At 41.8% G+C, this 19,415-nt stretch overlaps 1 protein-coding gene across 1 annotated transcript in view; it reads left to right on the top strand.

The window, feature by feature from the left end:
- Positions 1-5,694, top strand: part of ccdc169 (coiled-coil domain containing 169) — a 45,016-nt gene extending 39,322 nt beyond the window's left edge. Inside the window, exons 7-8 of the mRNA XM_028799296.2 lie at positions 2,187-2,260; positions 5,447-5,694. Of these exons, the coding sequence (XP_028655129.1) occupies positions 2,187-2,260; positions 5,447-5,549 (177 nt within the window). The 3' untranslated portion in view covers positions 5,550-5,694. The remainder of the gene's footprint in view (positions 1-2,186; positions 2,261-5,446) is intronic.
- Positions 5,695-19,415: the final 13,721 nt, after the last annotated feature.

The following is a 19,415-nucleotide window of genomic DNA, read 5'->3' on the forward strand; positions in this document are numbered from 1 at the left end:
GGCCTAGGGTGTCCTGGTGCACATACGGACACCCCATGCTTGAACATGGTGTTCATTATGGACAATCCGTGATGAGCACAGAAGCCCAATAACAAAACACTACTCGGTTTCAGATCAGGGGGGCCATTCCTCCCAATCACGCCCTTCCAGAGTGGTAGTGTCTCCAGCCCCTCTCAAGGAGATTGGTTCCAGAGTCCACGCTGTGTATCGAGGCGAGCAGGACTATATCTAGCCAGAACTTCTCGACCTTGCACACTAGCTTAGGCTCCTTCACCTTCAGAGAGGTGACATTCCACGTCCCAAGAGCCAGATTCTGTAGCCGAGGATCGGATCACCAAGGTCCCCGCCTTTGGTCATCACCCAACTCGCACTGCACCCAACATCCTTGGCCCCTCCTACAGGTGGCGAGTCCATGGGAAGGGAGACCCATGTTGCCTCTTCGGGCTGTGCCCGGCTGAGCCCCTTGGGTGCAGGCCCGGCTACCAGGCACTCGCCATTGAGCCCCACCTCCAGGCCTCGCTCCAGAGGGGGGCCCCGGTGACCCGCATCCGGGCGAGGGAAAACGCCGCCCCAAAAATTTTATTCGTCATAGTAGGTTATTTGAACCGCTCTTTGTCTTGTCCCTCACCTAGGACCAGTTTGCCTTGGGTGACCCTACCAGAGGCATAAAGCCCCCGACAACATAGCTCCTAGGATCATTGGGACACGCAACCCCTTCCACCATAAGGTTAGCCGTTATCGGACTCCCAGAACCGATTATCATCCTATGACACCTCAAATTCCTCAGCCTTGCTCTAAAGAAAATATTGGTGGTTTCTATATTCAGTTAGAGAAAAATAAAAATACATATTCAGGCTGTTATTGATTAACTCTTTCACAGTCTAAGACCAACACCTACATCAAGTGCTTTCCTAATCTAGTAACAACTACGTCATTGCATAGATTTTATCTTCCGTAACCCTAAACACTGGTGTCCAACAGGGCTATGTGCGGAATCCCCTACTCTAATCCCCGTTTACATACGACTGCTTCCCCATACATAGATCTAACACAGTCATTAAGTTTGCACATGACACCATGATAGTACGCCTCATCAACAAAAAATGAGGAGTCAGCCCACAAAGAAAAGCTACAGTACTTAACATGGTGTTCCAACAATAACCTGGCCTTAGACATCATGAAGACTTAGGAGCTCGCTGTAAATTGCAGGAAGTCAGAAGGCTGCAGGCACACCCTCATCTTCATCAACAAGGATCGTGGCTGATAACGTCTCCAGCTTTAAGATCCTGGGCATTCATAACTCTGAGGATCTTTTATTGTCCCTCAACACCTTCATAATGGTCAAGAAGGCACAGAAGCATCTGCTTTATGAAGATGCTCAGGAAATTCTAAAAGTCTTGTCAGATTCTAGTGACCTATAACCACTGCACCACTGAGAACATTCTATCCAACTGTATTGAAGTATGGTATGGTAACTTCAGATTCTCAGACTGGAACACTCTGTAGTGAGTGGTAAAAACCACCCAGCACATAACTGGTGCCTCGTTACCTGCTACTGAGGACCTCTAGTGCAAACGGTGTCTTGCATGTAGTGTTCTTGAGGACACCTCTTATCACAGCCTCATATGAACTATTTACTCTTTTACCTTCTGGGAGGCAGTACAGAAGCCAATGTGCTCGCATGGTAGGCTTAACTGCGTCTACCCTGTAGCTGTTACCCTGCTAACCTGATAAATCCAAAAAAAAAAAAAAAAAAAAAAAAAAACGGCCACAACTCAGTTTCCCCTTGACGTCTCTTTTCAAAAAGCTCTTATTTTCCTTTTAATCTTGTTCACTTTGCTCTCTTGCTGCAGCGGTCATGTCCTCTTATACCGTGTGGGATTCAGAATGATGTGTACATGATATAACACATGGCTAAATACATTTTTTATGAAGATATATTAAAAGAAAAAATTGATTAACCTATCTGTAGTTTTTCTGAACTGTCATTATACCTAAGGATGTATATTATATAACAATGAGTGTAAAATTTTCATAGTGAGCTCCATCCTTAGTTTTGCTCATGAACGATTAGAAGTTATCTGTTGGGTACTGTGTAAGTACAGAACAAAATAAAACTGAGAAACATTATTAAGCTACTAAAAAAATACAATGTGTCCAATTTAAAACTTTTGCTTTTTACCTAGACTACAGCCATAATAGAAGCAAACAAGAAGCATCATGTGACTGAAGCAAGTGAAATGCATGAAAATCAAAAAAGGTAGAGTATATAATGTGATTATATACTCTAGGTTTAAATTTTGACTTGCTTAATGTACAGTACCTTTCAGTTTTAACATTATTTTAAAAATCAATGAAATTTAAAAATTGTTCAGCTAATAGCTAAGCTGTCCCAATAATGTTGCCTATTATAACTAAAATAGTTGCTACCACATGACCACTGGAATCATAATATGTGATGTCATTGCTAGTGATGGGCAATCCAATACAATTTACTTGTTCAATTCTTTCAAACTACCTGCTATGTGAATCGATACATTTGATTCATCCGCCGGATTCAGGGCCGACAGAGTTTAAAAAAAAAACAAAAAAAAAACACCCTTCCTTAGGAGGAGGGGGTTTCTACTCTGAATGCATGCATCATACATATGTAATCAAATAATATATAATAATTCATACATAAATATATACATAATAAATTGTGTGTTGATAATTGATATCATATAACATTGTATCCTGTCACACAGAATGGCAACAAAGTAATGATTCAATTTGCAAGTTGAATGGGAATCGTACACCTCATTCTCAGCTAATATTTCAGTTTGAGAATTAAATGAATGAGAATTGTGCATGTCGTTCTCAGATGATGGTTTATTTTGCAAAACAACTGAACAAGAAATAGTTGACTCATTTACAGGGTAATAATTCAGTACGAAATAGAAAAAGAGTGAGTGAATCATACATTTCTAATCCAGTCAATTGAAATGAAGAAAGTGTGCATTAAAGTTGAAAGGAAAATTGTTAGAAAATAGATTAAATATTTATATAAGGTTCAGTTTTGTTTGATTAATTTGTTGAATGTACAAATGAACATAAAATGTAATACTTGAATATCATGTTTATATATTCTCTTTAAAACAATTCCAATAAAATGTATACAAATAAACAAGTGAACGAGAATAATAAATTAGATGTACTTGCACATGTGCTCTAAACAACTGCTTATGTAATGAAAGATGCTGGTGATGTCACACGTGTTAAAGCACCATCCATCCATCCTCTTCTGCTTATCCGAGGTCGGGTCGCGGGGGCAGCAGCTTGAGCAGAGATGCCCAGACTTCCCTCTCCCCGGCCACTTCTAGCTCTTCCGGGAGTATCCCGAGGCGTTCCTAGGCCAGCCGGGAGATATAATCCCTGCAGCGTGTCCTGGGTCTTCCCCAGGGCCTCCTCCCGGTTGGACGTGCCCGGAACACCTCACCAGGGAGGCGTCCAGGAGGCATCCTGATCAGATGCCCGAGCCACATCATCTGACTCCTCTCGATGCGGAGGTGCAGCGGTTCTACTCTGAGCCCCTCCCGGATGACTGAGCTTCTCACCCTATCTTTAAGGGAGAGCCCAGACACCCTGCGGAGGAAACTCATTTTGTATTCGTGATCTCGTTCTTTCAGTCACTACCCATAGCTCATGACCATAGGTGAGGGTAGGAACATAGATCGACTGGTAAATTGAGAGCTTTGCCTTACGGCTCGGCTCCTTTTTCACCATGACAGACCAATGTAGAGCCCGCATTACTGTGGACGCCGCACCGATCCACCTGTCGATCTCACGCTCCATTCTTCCCTCACTCGTGAGCAAGACCCCGAGATACTTTAACTCCTCCACTTGAGGCAGGATCTCGCTCCCAACCCTGAGAGGGCATTCCACCCTTTTCCGGCTGAGGACCATGGTCTCGGATTTGGAGGTGCCGATTCCCATCCCAGCCGCTTCACACTCCGCTGCGAACCGATCCAGAGAGAGCTGAAGATCACGGCCTGATGAAGCAAACCGGACAACATCATCTTCAAAAAGCAGTGACCCAATCCTGAGTCCACCAAACCGGACCCCCTCAACACCCTGGCTGCGCCTAGAAATTCTGTCCATAAAAGTTATGAAAAGAATCGGTGACAAAGAGCAGCCCTGGCGGAGTCCAACTCTCACCGGAAACGGGTTCGACTTACTGCCGGCAATGCGGACCAAGCCCTGACACCGGTTGTACAGGGACCGAACAGCCCTTATCAGGGAGTCCGGTACCCCATACTCCCGGAGCACCCCCCACAGGATTCCCAGAGGGACACGGCCGAACGCCTTTTCCAAGTCCACAAAACACATGTAGACTGGTTGGGTGAACTCCCATGCACCCTGCAGGACTCTGCTAAGGGTGTAGAGCTGATCCACTGTTCTGCGACCAGGACGAAAACCACACTGTTCCTCCTGAATCCGAGGTTCGACTATCTGACGGACCCTCCTCTCCAGAACCCCCGAATAGACTTTTCCAGGGAGGCTGAGGAGTGTGATCCCTCTGTAGTTGGAACACACCCTCCAGTCCCCCTTCTTAAAGAGGGGGACCACCACCCCGGTCTGCCAATCCAGAGGCACTGTCCCTGATGTCCATGCAATGTTGTAGAGAGACGTGTCAACCAAGACAGCCCTACAACATCCAGAGCCTTGAGGAACTCCGGGCGTATCTCATCCACCCCCGGGGCCCTGCCACCAAGGAGTTTTTTGACCACCTCGGTGACCTCAGTCCCAAAGATGGGGGAGCCCACCTCCGAGTCCCCAGGCTCTGCTTCCTCATTGGAAGGCATGTTATTGGGATTGAGGAGGTCTTCGAAGTACTCCCCCCACCGACCCACAACGTCCCGAGTCAAGGTCAGCAGCGCACCATCCCCACCATATACAGTGTTGACACTGCACTGCTTCCCCCTCCTGAGACGCCGGACGGTGGACCAGAATGTTAAAGCACACCTATTGAAATTCACTGAATCAATTCGTATGACTCAAACTATCATATTAAAATTCTGTAAAGCTAAATCTCACATCAAGACAATAAAAGCTCTCTCTTTAGAATAATATTCATGTCCACTCTTAATTTAATAAAAAGGTGTATAAGAAAAGGAGGATTATTTACATAATGCTAATGTATTATATATGCAAGAATTTAGAATTATAATGTGCAAACTCTACATTTGTAAATATGCTTAGAAGTTTTTTATTTTATATAATGTTCAAAAATTAAGAGGATATATACTGTATTTGCTCACAAAATGCAGGCTAACTTTACCTACTGATAAGCACTCTCTTCTATAAGTACTTGGTATGAAATTTAAACAACAGAAAAACTACGTTTTACTTCAAAAAACAAACTGAACTGCTTTATTTATGCATTTGTTTGCCAATTTTTATGCAGGTCCAACTACAGTGTGCCAGCTAATAAGAGAACTTATAATGCCAAACAACAAGCACTTAAGAAGCAATCTACAGTATTACCACTGCCAAAGTTAAAGCACTGATGGGGAATATGCTTGTCGTTTTATCTTAATGCTGACAAAAACATTTCATGAGATTGTCTAATTTTTTTTTTCTACTTTGATGTCAAATTTTTATTGTAATTGGTTTCCTAACACAAATAAACAAAATAAATAATTTTGGAATTTACTGTTTCCAATGCAAGTTTATTTCATATATATTTTATATAAATATATATATTTTATATATTACACACACACACACACACACACACACACACACACACACACAATATTATAATAAAAAAATCCTGGGATGAGAAGAGACTTTTTCAGAGAGACACGTTCACGTCCCACAAGACGAGTCTTTGTGCCAAGAGATTTAACCATGCCCGGGGCCGGAAATAAAAGTCAAAGATGATGACAAAGTAGAACGTTGTAAAGAATTCAAAAACTTTGGCGCGATACACATGCAGAGCAGGTTACAGATAATGAAAATACTAAAATTTGAAAGTCTGAAAAAAAAATGATAGTAAAGATCGCATTAGCGCAAACAAATGGAAGTTATTACTCGATGAAATAACGGAACAGCGAAAAGAGATTGAATATATTGTTCAGATTTAAACTTTAAGTCAGAAGACTTGTAGATCATCTAATTCGTGTTGCCATCAGGTAAAAGTAGTGTTTCTTCCCAATGAAGAGGCGTATCCGTGAGAATTAAAAGATTGTGGATTTCACTTTCACCAACCAACCATAGCATGCCACGACCCTGCCTGATTGCTGTGTCTGTGTTTAGGAGAATGGTAGACCCCGCTACAATAAATAAGCGTGCTGTTACTGTTTCAAGCTGAATAAAGTTGGCTTCGCTAAAGTACTGAGACTCAGCTTCATGTTTTGGGGTAAAAGACAGGGACTCACACGTCACAATATAGTGATAAATCAGCTTGGCCACAGACAGACAGACAGACAGCGAATGTCCCGAATATACACACTCTTTATTTTCGTGGCACAACTAACAGTGCACAATTAGCAACAATAATGCTCTCAGTCAATGCTTTTTCTTCTTTGGCCACCTCCTCCTGACTCAGGCTCCTGTCTTCTCCCTCCCGACTCTGGCCTCGAGTGGAGTGTGGCGGCCTCCTTTATACTGCACCCGGAAGTGCTCCAGGTGCTTCTTGATTAACATCTGGCAGCTGCTGCCAAGCACCATTCCAGAGCTGTCCAGGCGCCCCCTAGTGGTGGCCACGTCCCCCCACAAGATTGAGCGTCCCAGCTCCATGGCCCCCATGCAACCCAGGAAGGCTGCCTTCTCATGTTCCGGGGAAAATACTGCCCCCTCCCGGTCCTTCCCTTGTCCCGGTGGGGCAATGTCCCCAGACATCTGTCACAAATTATATACACACACACACAGTATAATAGAGCTATATAGTACCTTATGTACTGTATTTTTTTTTTTTTTTTTTTTTTTTTTTTTTTTTTTTTAACAAAGTTTCTTTATCACTATACACCATATTTTTATCATAGCACTGTCCAACTTAAACAATACACCTGAAGTATATACAGTGATCCCCCGCCTCTCGCAGGAGAGATGTTTCAGACCCATCAGCGATACGTGAAAATCCGCGATATAGAGAGGCCATATAAATAAACATTTTTTTTTTATAGTTTAAGCCCTCCCACACGATTTAAACATATGCAAACTTATTAAAAGACACTTTGTAAATACATACGTATGATATGTGGATGTCGGGCTAAGGATACAAGTAATATCTCTCCATTATAAAAAAAAAAAAAAAAAGACAGGGAGACGAGATGTGATCTTCTCTGAAGACAATTTGATGATATCCCATGAGAGACATTTTAACACCACGCGAGACAAGGCAGTGAGAGACAGAAGGACAGCTGTTGTACAGGCTTTTAAATGATCGACGCACAGAGCGACAAGCAGAACACGCACCTTGTCAGAAGCAGCACAAAGCCAGTAGCTGATCCGTCTGCTTCTCCTTAGTGTGCGTTCAGCTCCCCCCTCTTCACAACACGAGCGGGACAGACGCGAAGTGGCAGGAGCATAGCACGCCTCCGGGGAGGTTGAGCGAAGCAATCAAGATCAGATCATCTCGGAGAGACACTTTGACGACACGCGAGACTAGACATATAACCTTAGGAAGCAAAACCCGTGAGTTGGTGACTTTTGCACGTCATGCCCTACTTACAAACAATTTAAAACAAGTTCACGGACATCTAACCTAGCAGTTGTTGGAATGCTTTTGGCAGACACACTTCAGGTGCTCCCAGCTCTTAAAACAACGACAAGCAGAATATGCAGCTCGTCAGCAGCAGCAAGCCAGCAGATGATCCGAGCACATCTCCTTAGCGTGCGTGCCCCCCCCCCCCCCCCCGCCTTTCAGAACACTAGCGGCAGAGATTCGAAGTGGCAAAAGGACAGCTGCTGTACAGGCTTTTAAATGATTGACACAAAGCGCAACAAGCAGAACACGCAAGCTGGCCAGCAGCAGCAGCAAGACAGCAGCTGAACCGATCACATCTCTTTAGCGTTTGTTCAGACCCCGGCTTCACAACCCGAGCAGCGTTATTAGTCCCACGAGAAAGAGATTTAACCACCCCCAGGGCAGGAAATAAAGGACAAATATTGTTTTTACAAAAGTTTTAAAGTAAAAATGAAAATACATATGTAACAATTCCCATGAAAATAAATCTCTTTAAATTGTTTATCCGGTAAACCAAACCCAGGGGTGGGCGAGCGAAGCAAACAGGGGGCGGAACCCCCTAGTAATAATAATAAATAATAATAATAATAATAAATCCACGATATAGCGGGGACGCGATAGCTGAACCGCGATATCGTGGGGGATCACTGAAGTGGCATAGCAGTGCTGTTGCCTCACAGCTCCAGAGTCATAAGGTTGAATCCTTGCCTGAGCACGGTGTTCATGTTTATATTGGGTCTGCAAAGATTCTTCTCTAGGTACTCGGGTACATTTTTGCTTCCACTTCCCAAATATGTGGGATACACTAAGTAGCAGCTGTAGATTAGTCTGGCATGAATAGGTGTATGAATGTATGGCGTGATGGAGAGATGTCCCAACCAGAGATTCTCCTTGACCGGACCCTGATGCTGCTGGAACAGGCTGTGGTGCTAATGTCCCTGAACTTAAGTAAGCATCTTTGATAATGTGTATATGTGTGTGTTAAAGTACCTTTAGGGTTGCCTAAGTGTATCTGAAGCTCCTTAAGAATGGGAAAGGTGCTATATAAAAATGTATTAAAATATAAAAAAAAAACAACTTATTTTAGCCATGTGGACAGATATAATAAAAGAGATATAGCAGTTTGTTACTGAGAAGATTTTCATTTATCAAATTAAACCACAGACTTTTCTCTGCAAACTATAGTGACTGTCTATTCATACATTACTTGTAAGTTCATAGTTCACAATAATCCATAATTATTTTCCACTTTGGAGCAACCTGCAGATCCTAAAATCTGTTCCCTCTGCATTTAAAGTTTGACTATGATTTTTATTAATAGTCATTGCCAAAGTTTAATTAGTAGTTGCAGCCCTTCAACTTAAAATGAAGTTTCTGTTGGTATGTGATGTAGATGGAGAACAACCTATTTTGTACATCAGATTTTCTAGTTATCTGTCAACTCAATAAAAATTATGAAGATTGTGAATTCTTAATCTTGAAGAGGATCTAAATTTCTAAAGAATACAATAGGACCACTCTTCCATCGTCCACCACTGTATTTGCAAATTTATATTCTCGTCAAACCATTTGAATTTCTGTTAGATCAATGGATTTATACTAATTCTTCATTTTGGTCATTCATAGCCATCTTCATCTTGTGTGCAATTTCGATCCGAAGGTTGGCAACAACTGCTCTCCGCCTTTCCTTATCTTCTGCCATTCTTTTTACTTCCCCTCATTTTTTGATGCTGATCATTATTATATATTATCACCCCATGTTCATCTTTGTCATTGGTTCTGTCTATTCTTTCTTCAGTCATCAATTTTGCAATTTTCCTACTTGACCCCGTCAACATATGTCCTGTGAATCTCATCTTTCTTGTATTCATATCCTCTACCATACTGTTTTCTACAGCCACTCTTTAGCACTTCTTCATTCCAGCTAATTTTCATTTTCTTTCTGTAGCACCACATTCCAAAGCTTTTCAGCTTCTTAATAGTTGTTTTCTTATATGTCCATGCATCACTACCATAACCGAACACTGGGAAGATATACTGTACAGTATGTTTTCAGCAATTTATTTTTAAATTCAATGTTCAGATTTTCTCTCAGGTATTCAGTGCAGTCCAAGAAGCTCTCCTTGCCTTGTTTTTACCTCCATCAAGCAATCCCCTGAGCAATCCAGCTTCCAATGTAATTAAAGTATATTCCTTTACCTGCTCCAATTATTGAAATTCCACTTTTATATTTATTTGTGATACCATTAGCAAAACTAAGGAACTAGTGATTGACTTTCAATGTACCAAAGAGCTCCTATGTCCAGGCTCTATTCAGAAAGAGGATAGATATTGAGGTGGTGCACACCCAGAAGTACTTGGGGTCCACATCAATAGCGAGCTGGAGTGGTCTTGGAACACAGAGGAATTGTGTAAGAAGTCTTCCTTAGGAGATTGTATTCCTTGAAATGTGGGAAGTGACATCCTTACACATTGTCTATAACAGGGGTAGGCAATGTCGGTCCTGGAATGCCACAGTATGTGCAGGTTTTTGTTCCAACCCAGTTCCTTAACGAGAACTCAATTATTGCTGATGAAGCACATATTGCTTAAGTGACATTTTAATGCTTCATTTTAGTGGTCTCGCTTGTTAAGGTTCTCCAACCTTAATTGCTTATTTCAATCTTAAACTGCTGCATTCAGTGTTTTAATTGCTCCTTATTAGCAAAAAGATGTAAAACAGGGGTAGGCAATGTCGGTCCTGGTGAGCCGCAGTGGCTACAGGTTTTCATTCCAACCCAATTGCTTAATTAGAAACCAATCATTGCCAATCTCAGACCTTATTTAATTTTATGGCTTGTTAGTCTGTGCAATGTAAGGCTTTTATATCGTAGATTTTTTTCCTTTCCAAGGATATCATCCAAATGATTTGAAGCCTAAAACAGATCATTTTCAGTCTGTCACATTTTTCTATTAAGTGTTTTATTAAATCAAACCGTGCATGATGAACACACACAGATGTAATTGGAAAAAAGCTAGCTGGAGAACTGCTGGCTGCTTTGTCTTTTACATCTTATTGCTAATAAGGAGCAATTAAAACAATGCAGCAGTTTAAGATTGAAATAAGCAATTAAAGGTTGGAGAATCTTAACAAGCGAGACCACTAAAATGAAGCATTAAAATGTCACTTAAGCAATATGTGCTTCATCAGCAATAATTGAGTTCTCGTTAAGGAACTGGGTTGGAACAAAAACCTGCACATACTGTGGCACTCCAGGACCGACATTGCCTACCCCTGGTCTATAACTCTGATGGCCAGTGCAGTTTTCTACTCTTCGGTGTGCTGGGCTGGTAACATCACTTCAACAGAGGCCCACCAAATCAACAAGATAATTAAAAGGGCACACTGTTATAGGACTCACTCTGGACCTGGAGAGTATTAAAACAAAACTGAGTGCCGTTATGAACAATGTTCCACATCCTCCCTCTGACGCACTAACACTGAGGACTTTCAGCCCGTGAATCATTCAGCAGAAGTGTGTCAAGAAACACTATGGAGGCTTCTTTATTCCAAGAGCAATACACCTGTTTTATGCCTCACTATGACAAGTCAGAAGTTTTTTTTTTAAATTTTTCTTCCTTTTCAGTCATTCTGACGTGCGTTCATACCATAGCGTGTATGTATATTTATCTAATTATATATTTAATTTATTTATTTAGTTAAAACTCTTTACTACAAATGTGTATGAAGATATCCTTTGTGCGTCATCTACACCTTTACACTCCAATATATCTCATACATAGATCTGCGCAAACTCAAAGACATTCTATACTTATAACATAACAATTAAACTGCTATTGTCATTTACATTTATTACATAGACCTACAGATGTCGTGACGGTGAACATGATACATATGTAACAATTACCAAGACAGACAATAATCTCTTTCAAATCTATTGCGGGTTACCCAAGACCAGGGATTGGCGAGCAAAGCGAGCAGGGTGGCGGAGCCCCCTAGTTTGCTCATAACTTGGTATACCTATTTTGTTCAGTATTTCTAACAATTCCACACGTTTTCCTCTATTAAAAGCTTTAACATACAGCAGGGGTGGGCAAAGTCATTCCTGGAGGGCCGCAGGTTTTTGTTCCAACCCAGTTGCTTAATTAGAAAACAATCCTTGCCAATAATTACATTTCATGGCTTGTTAGTGCTTTAACTCTGTGATGTCAAGTCATTCTCATATCTTAGATTTTTTTTCCCCCATTCTAAAGATATCATCCAAATACTTTGAAGTGTAAAACGGATGGGTAATTCTCAGTCCTTCGGTTTTTTCTCTTCTCTTTCCTTCCAAGTATTTAATTAAACCAAATAGTGCACAATAAATACACACAGGTGTAAAGGGTAACAAACAAAATGGATAACTGCTGGTTTCTTTTGTCATTTGCATCTTATTGCTAATAAGGAGCAATTAAAAACTGAGAATGCAGCTGTTTAAGACTTAAAGCAATAAGGGTTCAAAATCTTAACGAGTGAGATAACTAAAATGAAGCAGAAGTGTTTCTAGAGCAATAAGTGCTTCTTATTAAGCAATTGGGTTAGAACAAAAACCTGCAGCCACTGTGGCCCTCCAGGAATGACTTTGCCCACCCCTGACATACAGTAATTGATAAAGCACATGCAAAACTTTTTTACACTAGAGGGCACTGCCTCCTGCTCCCTTCACTCACCAAACCCCGGAGGCGGGCAGCCTTGTAACTAAGCGTGCTCGAATTGCATCAGGGCACTTCATTAGAGGAAGCAATTGTATTTAAAGTGTTTGTATACAGAAAAGTATCGCAGGAGGAAGACGGGTTGGTTCTTAGTTATTATAGATAGAAAATCAGTTACTTGAGTATTTCACAACAACTGTCCATTTTAAATACCAATGAATAATAAAATGTAAAAAGTAAAAAAGTAGATGTAAAAAAGTAAATGAAAAATTAAATTACGTTAATGCCTCGTCAAAAACAATATTATGAATTACTTCCTCTAACTTACATTCTATAAACATTGCTTTTTTGCATTTTCATTCGCATAGTGTTTGGGATACTTTTCTCTCTCTTGTTTATTGGACGATTCTCTTTGTTCTTGATTTGTATTATTTGCAGCTCTTTTTTGTTCATTTTCAACATTCATTATCAGCTCATGCTACTGTTTTCCTATCGTGATCTAAGATTTGACGCCACCGAATTGACAATTTGCTTTTTCTGGCTTGCCATTACAATCAACTGCATTGAAAGGCGAGTTAGCAGCATTGAGATTTTTACGGGGTGGTATAGAAGGAGAATGTGTGAAGTAGGAGTAATGATTGGGCAAGTGATGTGGAGGGGAGTGGTCAAGGCTAAATAACACAGACATGACAGAAAACTTTAATATAATAGAGAGATTCTTTCCAATATATTTTTACCATATATATCCCATCCCATGTTGTTTCCCTTTTCTGAAACCTAGTTGATTTTCTTCTTAGTGTTTTTCTTTTATTAGTGTTACTCTTGCTATCACTACCTTTATGTGGTGTCAATCTTATTTTTTTTTATAATCTTTACATTAGAGTGCCCACCCCGTCTTCAATATTGGCAGAAAGGTACTCTTTAGAAGTTCTTCTGGAAAGTTCTTTTTTCATAGATTTATTAATCTCATCATACTTCTTACTCCCTCTTTCCCTGTCATTTGAAGAAACTCTGCTGGAATTCCATCATCTGCTGATTAATTTCTTCACTTCCTCCTCATCTATTTTTTTTCCTCCACAATAATGTGGGCAGTTATTGTCTTTCATATTTATGAAACTCCTTAACCCAGCCACAGGGTATGCACAATCCAGTGTTTTTCTTCGTGCCAGTCCCAAGCCCGGATAAATGAAGAGGGTTACATCAGAAAGGGCATCCGGTGTAAAATTTTGCCAGATCAATATGCAGACAATACAAAATTTCCATACTGGATCGGTCTAAGCCTGGTTTAACAACAGCCACCACCAGTACTATTAGTCAACAGGGTGCTGGCGGCAATTGGGCTACTGTTGGTCGAAGAAGGAGAAGAGGTGGGAGATGTGTCCAGAGACCAGAGAAGAAGAGGAAAGGTAAAGAGATTGGAACTGAGGGTAGGAACTTTAAATGTTGGCAGTATGACTGGTAGGGGAGAGAGTTAGCTGATATGAATGAGAGAAGGAAGGTTGATATTTTGTGCATGCAAGAGACTAAAAGGAAGGGGAGTAAGACCAGGTGAATTCAGAGCTGGACTCAAATCGTTCTATCATGGTGTGGATGGGAGGAGAAATGGGGTAGGAGTTATTCTGAAGGCACAGTATGTCAAGAGTGTTCTGGAGGTGAAAAAGTGTCAGGCAGTATTGATTATGAAGCTGGAAATTGGAGGTGTGATGATGAATGTTGTTTTTGTATATGCCCCACTAGTTGGGTGTGCAATGACTGAGAAAGAAGATTTTTGGAGTGAGTTGGATGAAGTGATGGACAGTGTACCCAAGGGACAGAAAGTGTTGATTGGAGCAGATTTCAATGGACATGTGGTGAAGGGAACAGAGGAGACAAGGAGGTGATGGATAGGTATGGTGTCAAGGAGAGGAATGAAGAATGTCAGATAGTGGATTTTGCGAAAAGGATGAATATGGCCCTGATGAACATGTATTTTAAAAAGTGGTAGGAACATAGGGTGATGTACAAGAGTGGAGAAAGATGCACACAGGTAGATTATATCCTATGCAGAAGAGTCAATCTGAAGGCGATTGAAGACTGCAAAGTGGTGGCAGGGGAAAGTGCAGTTAGGCAGCATAGGATGGTGGTCTATAGGATGAAGTTAGAGATCAAGAAGAGGTGAAGAGTAAGGGTGTAGCCAAGGATCAAATGATGGAAGTTGAAAAAGGAAGACTGCAAGATTGAGTTTAGGGAGGAGGCAAGACAGGTACTGGGTGGGAGTGAAGAATTACTAGACAGTTGGGCAACTACAACAGAAGTAGTAAGGGTGACAGCAAGATGGGTGCTTGGCGTGACATCTGGGCAGTGGAAGAAGCACAGGAGAGTATACAAAGCAAGAGGATGGCGAAGAAGTGAGGTAGCAAAGGCTAAAGAAAAGCTGAATGGTGTGTGGTACGAGAGGTTGGACACTAAGGAGGGAGAAAAGGACCTGTACCGATTGGCTAGACAGAGGGACTGAGCTGGGAAAGATGTGCAGCAGTTAGGATGATAAAGGATAAAGATGGAAACATACTCACAAGCGAGGGTGTTGAGCAGATGGAAAGAGTACTTTGAGAGGCTGATGAATGAAGAGAATGAGACAGAGAGAAGGCTGGATGATGTGGAGATAGGTAATCAGGAACTGCACTGGATTAGCAAGGAGGAAGTAAGGACAGCTAAAGAGGATGAAGAATGGTAAGGCTGTTGGTCCAGATGACATACCTGAGGAAGCATGGAGGTGTTTAGGAAAGATGGCAGTGGAGTTTTTCACCAGATCGTTTAATGGAATCTTGGAAAGTGAGAGGATGCTTGAGGAGTGGAGAAGTAGTATACTGGTACCGATTATTAAGAATAAGGGGGATGTGCAGAGCTGTAGTAACTACAGGGTGATAAAATTGATGAATCACATAATGAAGTTATGGGAAAGAGTAGTGGAAGCTAGGGAGGTGATGATTAGTGAGCAGCAGTATGGTTTCATGCCAACAAAGTTATGTCATATATTTGCAGTCATGCAAGAGTGTAGTACCAACCTTACAACATCCCTACTAGCAGCACACCTAAAACAAATGGACACACTTGTTGCATTAGTATTAGCAGGGTGAACGAGAGCCAAAGGTAACATTATAGGCATCAGGCAAGTTACCACCTAGATAATATTACATACCTTGGAATGAACCTCTGGATAGCGTGCCTCTAGATGCCTCTTGAGGTTTGCGGTGTTCTTTGTAATTAAAGTTGATCCATATATGTGACCACTTTTTTTGCTCAAGAATTATGTTGGCTGGCATAGCGGAGTGGAGTGGAGTGGAGTGGAGCAGGATTCTGGCTGATGTGAGGAGTTCCTGCTGGCTCTGAAACTAATTTTATCCAATTACAAGCGTGCATACAGATTTTTTTTTATTGCACTACTGCATTCATGCTTGTTGTTTGTTGGCAGTATGTGTTATGTGTGATCGAGATGTGCAAAGAGCTTCATATCGCTCATTGTCCAGTTGTCTGTTTGTAACATTTTCTTTTTGTTTGATTTTAAAAATCATTCACCTTAGTTTTTGTCATTAAAGGCACATTCTTATTTAGGTTTTGTTCCATTTTCATCACAGAGAAAAAATCATTGTTAATTTTGTTGATTAAAAACAAAGATGAAAAATACTCACTGCGTCATAGGGCGGAGTAGGTGACATCAACTTGTCAAAGCCACAAATACAGATCCCATGAATACAGAGACCTAACTATAATTAGTAATTCAAAAGATTAGATACTGAATGCAGCATGACATCAAGTTACACAAGTAGAGAGGTATGTGACCCACATGACATATGGTTGGCAACAGGCATAGTGATCGTAAATATGGCTACAATAATAGAGACACACAAAACTATGGCAACTGCAGTCCAAAGTTAAATATAAAATGGTGCCATGCTGACACCATAATGATAAGTAGATATACAAGTAGCCTAGAGAATGACGCCGCAGAAGCAATTGTTTCAAAGTCAAAGTGAACTTTATTGTCATCTCAACCATATACAAGTATACAGACAGACGAAATTCGAAGCTCAGGGTCCACAGTGTAACAACATGTCAAGTCAAGTCAAGTTGGGGAGCATGCACTGGTACAGTGCGTTGCTGCACCCACTACACGGCGAAACAACTCGGGATCCCGGTTTGCAACCCCCCAGGCAGACACGCGGTCCAGTCCTACCCTCCGGAAATGACCCCCTATCTGCCGTAACCAGGTGTTACGTGGGCAACCCCTTGGCCTGGTCCAGCCACTCAGGTCCCCAACAATGAGGATCTTACGAGCCGGATCACCCTCAGGGAAACGCGCCACATGGCCGTAGTACTGTAACGGACGCTCCCTCACAATGCAGGTAATGTGCCTCATTCGGGACCCCATGAGCAACCGCTCATTCGACACAAAGTCGAACCAACGGTACCCAAGGATTTTCTGGAGAGAGATACAGTACCAAAGGAGTCCAGTCTTCATCTCAGGTCACTGGACAGCATTCATGTCTCGCAACCATATAGCAAGACAGGAAGCACTAGGACTCTAAAGACCTGGACCTTCGTCCTTTTGCATAGATATCGGTGACCTCATGACCCCCCATGCTGTCCCAATCCGGCTACTGACTTCATAGGAAGAGTCACCAGAGACATGAATGTCACTGCCATGGTAAGTAAACCTCTCAACAAGGTAAACACTCTCTCCGCAAACAGACACATTGCTGATGGCTGTGCCTAAGAGGTCATTAAAGGCCTGGATCTTGGTTTTTATCCAGGACATTCGCAAGCCCAGACACTCAGACTCTTCACTCAGTCTCTCGAGCATCCTGATCAGAGCCTCCATTGACTCCGCAAAGATCACAGCATCGTCAGCAAAGTCAAGATCTGTGAATCTTGCTTCACCAACAGATGCCTCACGGCCGCTGGACCCCACAACCTTGCCCAACACCCAGTTCATACAAGCATTGAACAGAGTAGGAGCAAGAACACACCCCTGACGAACCCCAGAATCAACTGAAAAATGCAGAGGTCCTGTCTCCACTCTGCATAGCACTCACGGTACCAGTGTACAGGCCAGCCATGACATTCGGCAACCTCGAGGGTGTCCAGCGAACCCTCAGGATGCTCCGCAGGGCAGCTCCCCTGCCCACCCAACAACATGACATGTAAATAATAACAGAATTAAAACACAAACAAGACAAAGAAGTAGCAGCAATATTGATGTATAAGATATGTAATATAATAAATATAGATAACAGAAATTATCAGTTGTTTAAGACATGTGTAAACAATGACAGGTCAGAATGTTTCATAGCAGAAGGATATCAAGAGTGTCAAAATACTTAAAGGTCAGCATGAGATTTTCAGTTCTTTTCTACATGCACACTCGTCTTTGCAGGAAAGTGGCTTGCATGTATAAAAGTTCTCTTTTTAGAGGTGGTTGAGGCAGTGTGGAAGATCCCAAGGGGCAGCATGGTGTTAAGGAGTCTAACGGCTTAGGGGTAAAAACTCTCCTGCAGCCTGGCAGATCTGGCTTGATGCTGCAGTATCTTCTCTTGGGTGGCAGAAGTGTGAAAAGTCCATGTGAGGGGTGTAAGGGGTCCTGCACAATGCTGCAGGCCTTGCGGACACTGCATTTGTAAAATATGTTCTGTAGTGAAGGGAGAGGGACCCCAATAATGTTCTCTGTTGTCTTCACTATCCTTTGCTGGCGATTGCGGTTGGATATGTTGCAGTTGCCATACCAGACAGTGATGCAGCTGGTCAGAACACGCTCAATGGTGCCTCTGTAGAACATGGAGAGGATGGAAGGGGGAAGACTTGCTCGCTTCAGCCGCCTCAGGAAGTGTAGTCTCTGCTGGGCTTTCTTGATTAGTGATGAGGTGTTATGCGTCCACATAAGTTCCTCAGTTATGTGCACACCGAGGAACTTGGTACTCCTAACAGTCTCCACATCTAAACCATTGATGCCGAGTGGGATGTGGGCAGGATGTGATTTTTTGAAGTACATGATTCTCTCTTTTGTCTTGTCAACATTGAGAGATAGATTGTTGTCTTCACACCATGCAGACAGCCGTTCCAGCTCATCTCTGTATGCTGTTACATCATCCCTGCTTATCAGACCCAGCGAGAATCTAAATCTGAAAATTACTTAGTATTTACCTCTTTTGATTAAAGAACTTAAAATTACTTGAAGTATCCAAGCGATCAGACTAAATACATTAATATGGTACACCTGTGCTTATTTAAAATTATCCTATGCTCATCTGCATTATTGCACAATATCAATACCGTATATACTCACAGAAGTTGGGTCTTGAAACCCAAAAAAAAAAAAGATAATAAAATCAGACCCCAATTTATACACCCATTCAAAAATGCGACTTTTTTTTTTTTTTTTTAAAAAAACATCTTCTTGCCTCCAATCTTGCATCAGTTTCTCAGACGCATTGAATTTTGTTGCAGCAGCGTAGTTACCAATTTCTTTCGCTATTTCAACAACGCTTAATTTAAAACCAGCTTCATGTTTTCTTCTGATCAAAATGCTCCATCGTAGATATGGGATGCGGTTACGATAAAGGTGTATGAGGGCTTGAGATTTAAAAAAAAAAAATCCAAATCAGTGCAAACGTTGCTTCAGAATAGTTTAGATATTACTGTGTGGTCACGTAGGTGAGAGAGAGGGAGAGGGGTTAGGAGCACACGCAGATACAGTGCATTGCCACATCCACATAGAAAAAAAGGGCAGTGTGCTCTGTGGTTACTCTCTCAGGTGGGCGTTAGCAAATCAATCTCTTTGACCAATACCGCGAGTTTTCCACATTCAACTTATACGACGATATTATAAAAATATCAGAAATTATACAATAAAATCAAGTCCCGACTTACCCACGAGTATATACAGTAAATATGTAGTGCCTCACAACAGGTCAGATGAATTCTGCAGTCATGAAGATGATGCAGTCTGCCTGTGTGT

The sequence above is a fragment of the Erpetoichthys calabaricus genome, chromosome 4 (assembly GCF_900747795.2).
Source record: "Erpetoichthys calabaricus chromosome 4, fErpCal1.3, whole genome shotgun sequence".
In the NCBI taxonomy this organism is placed as follows: Eukaryota; Metazoa; Chordata; class Cladistia; order Polypteriformes; family Polypteridae; genus Erpetoichthys; species Erpetoichthys calabaricus.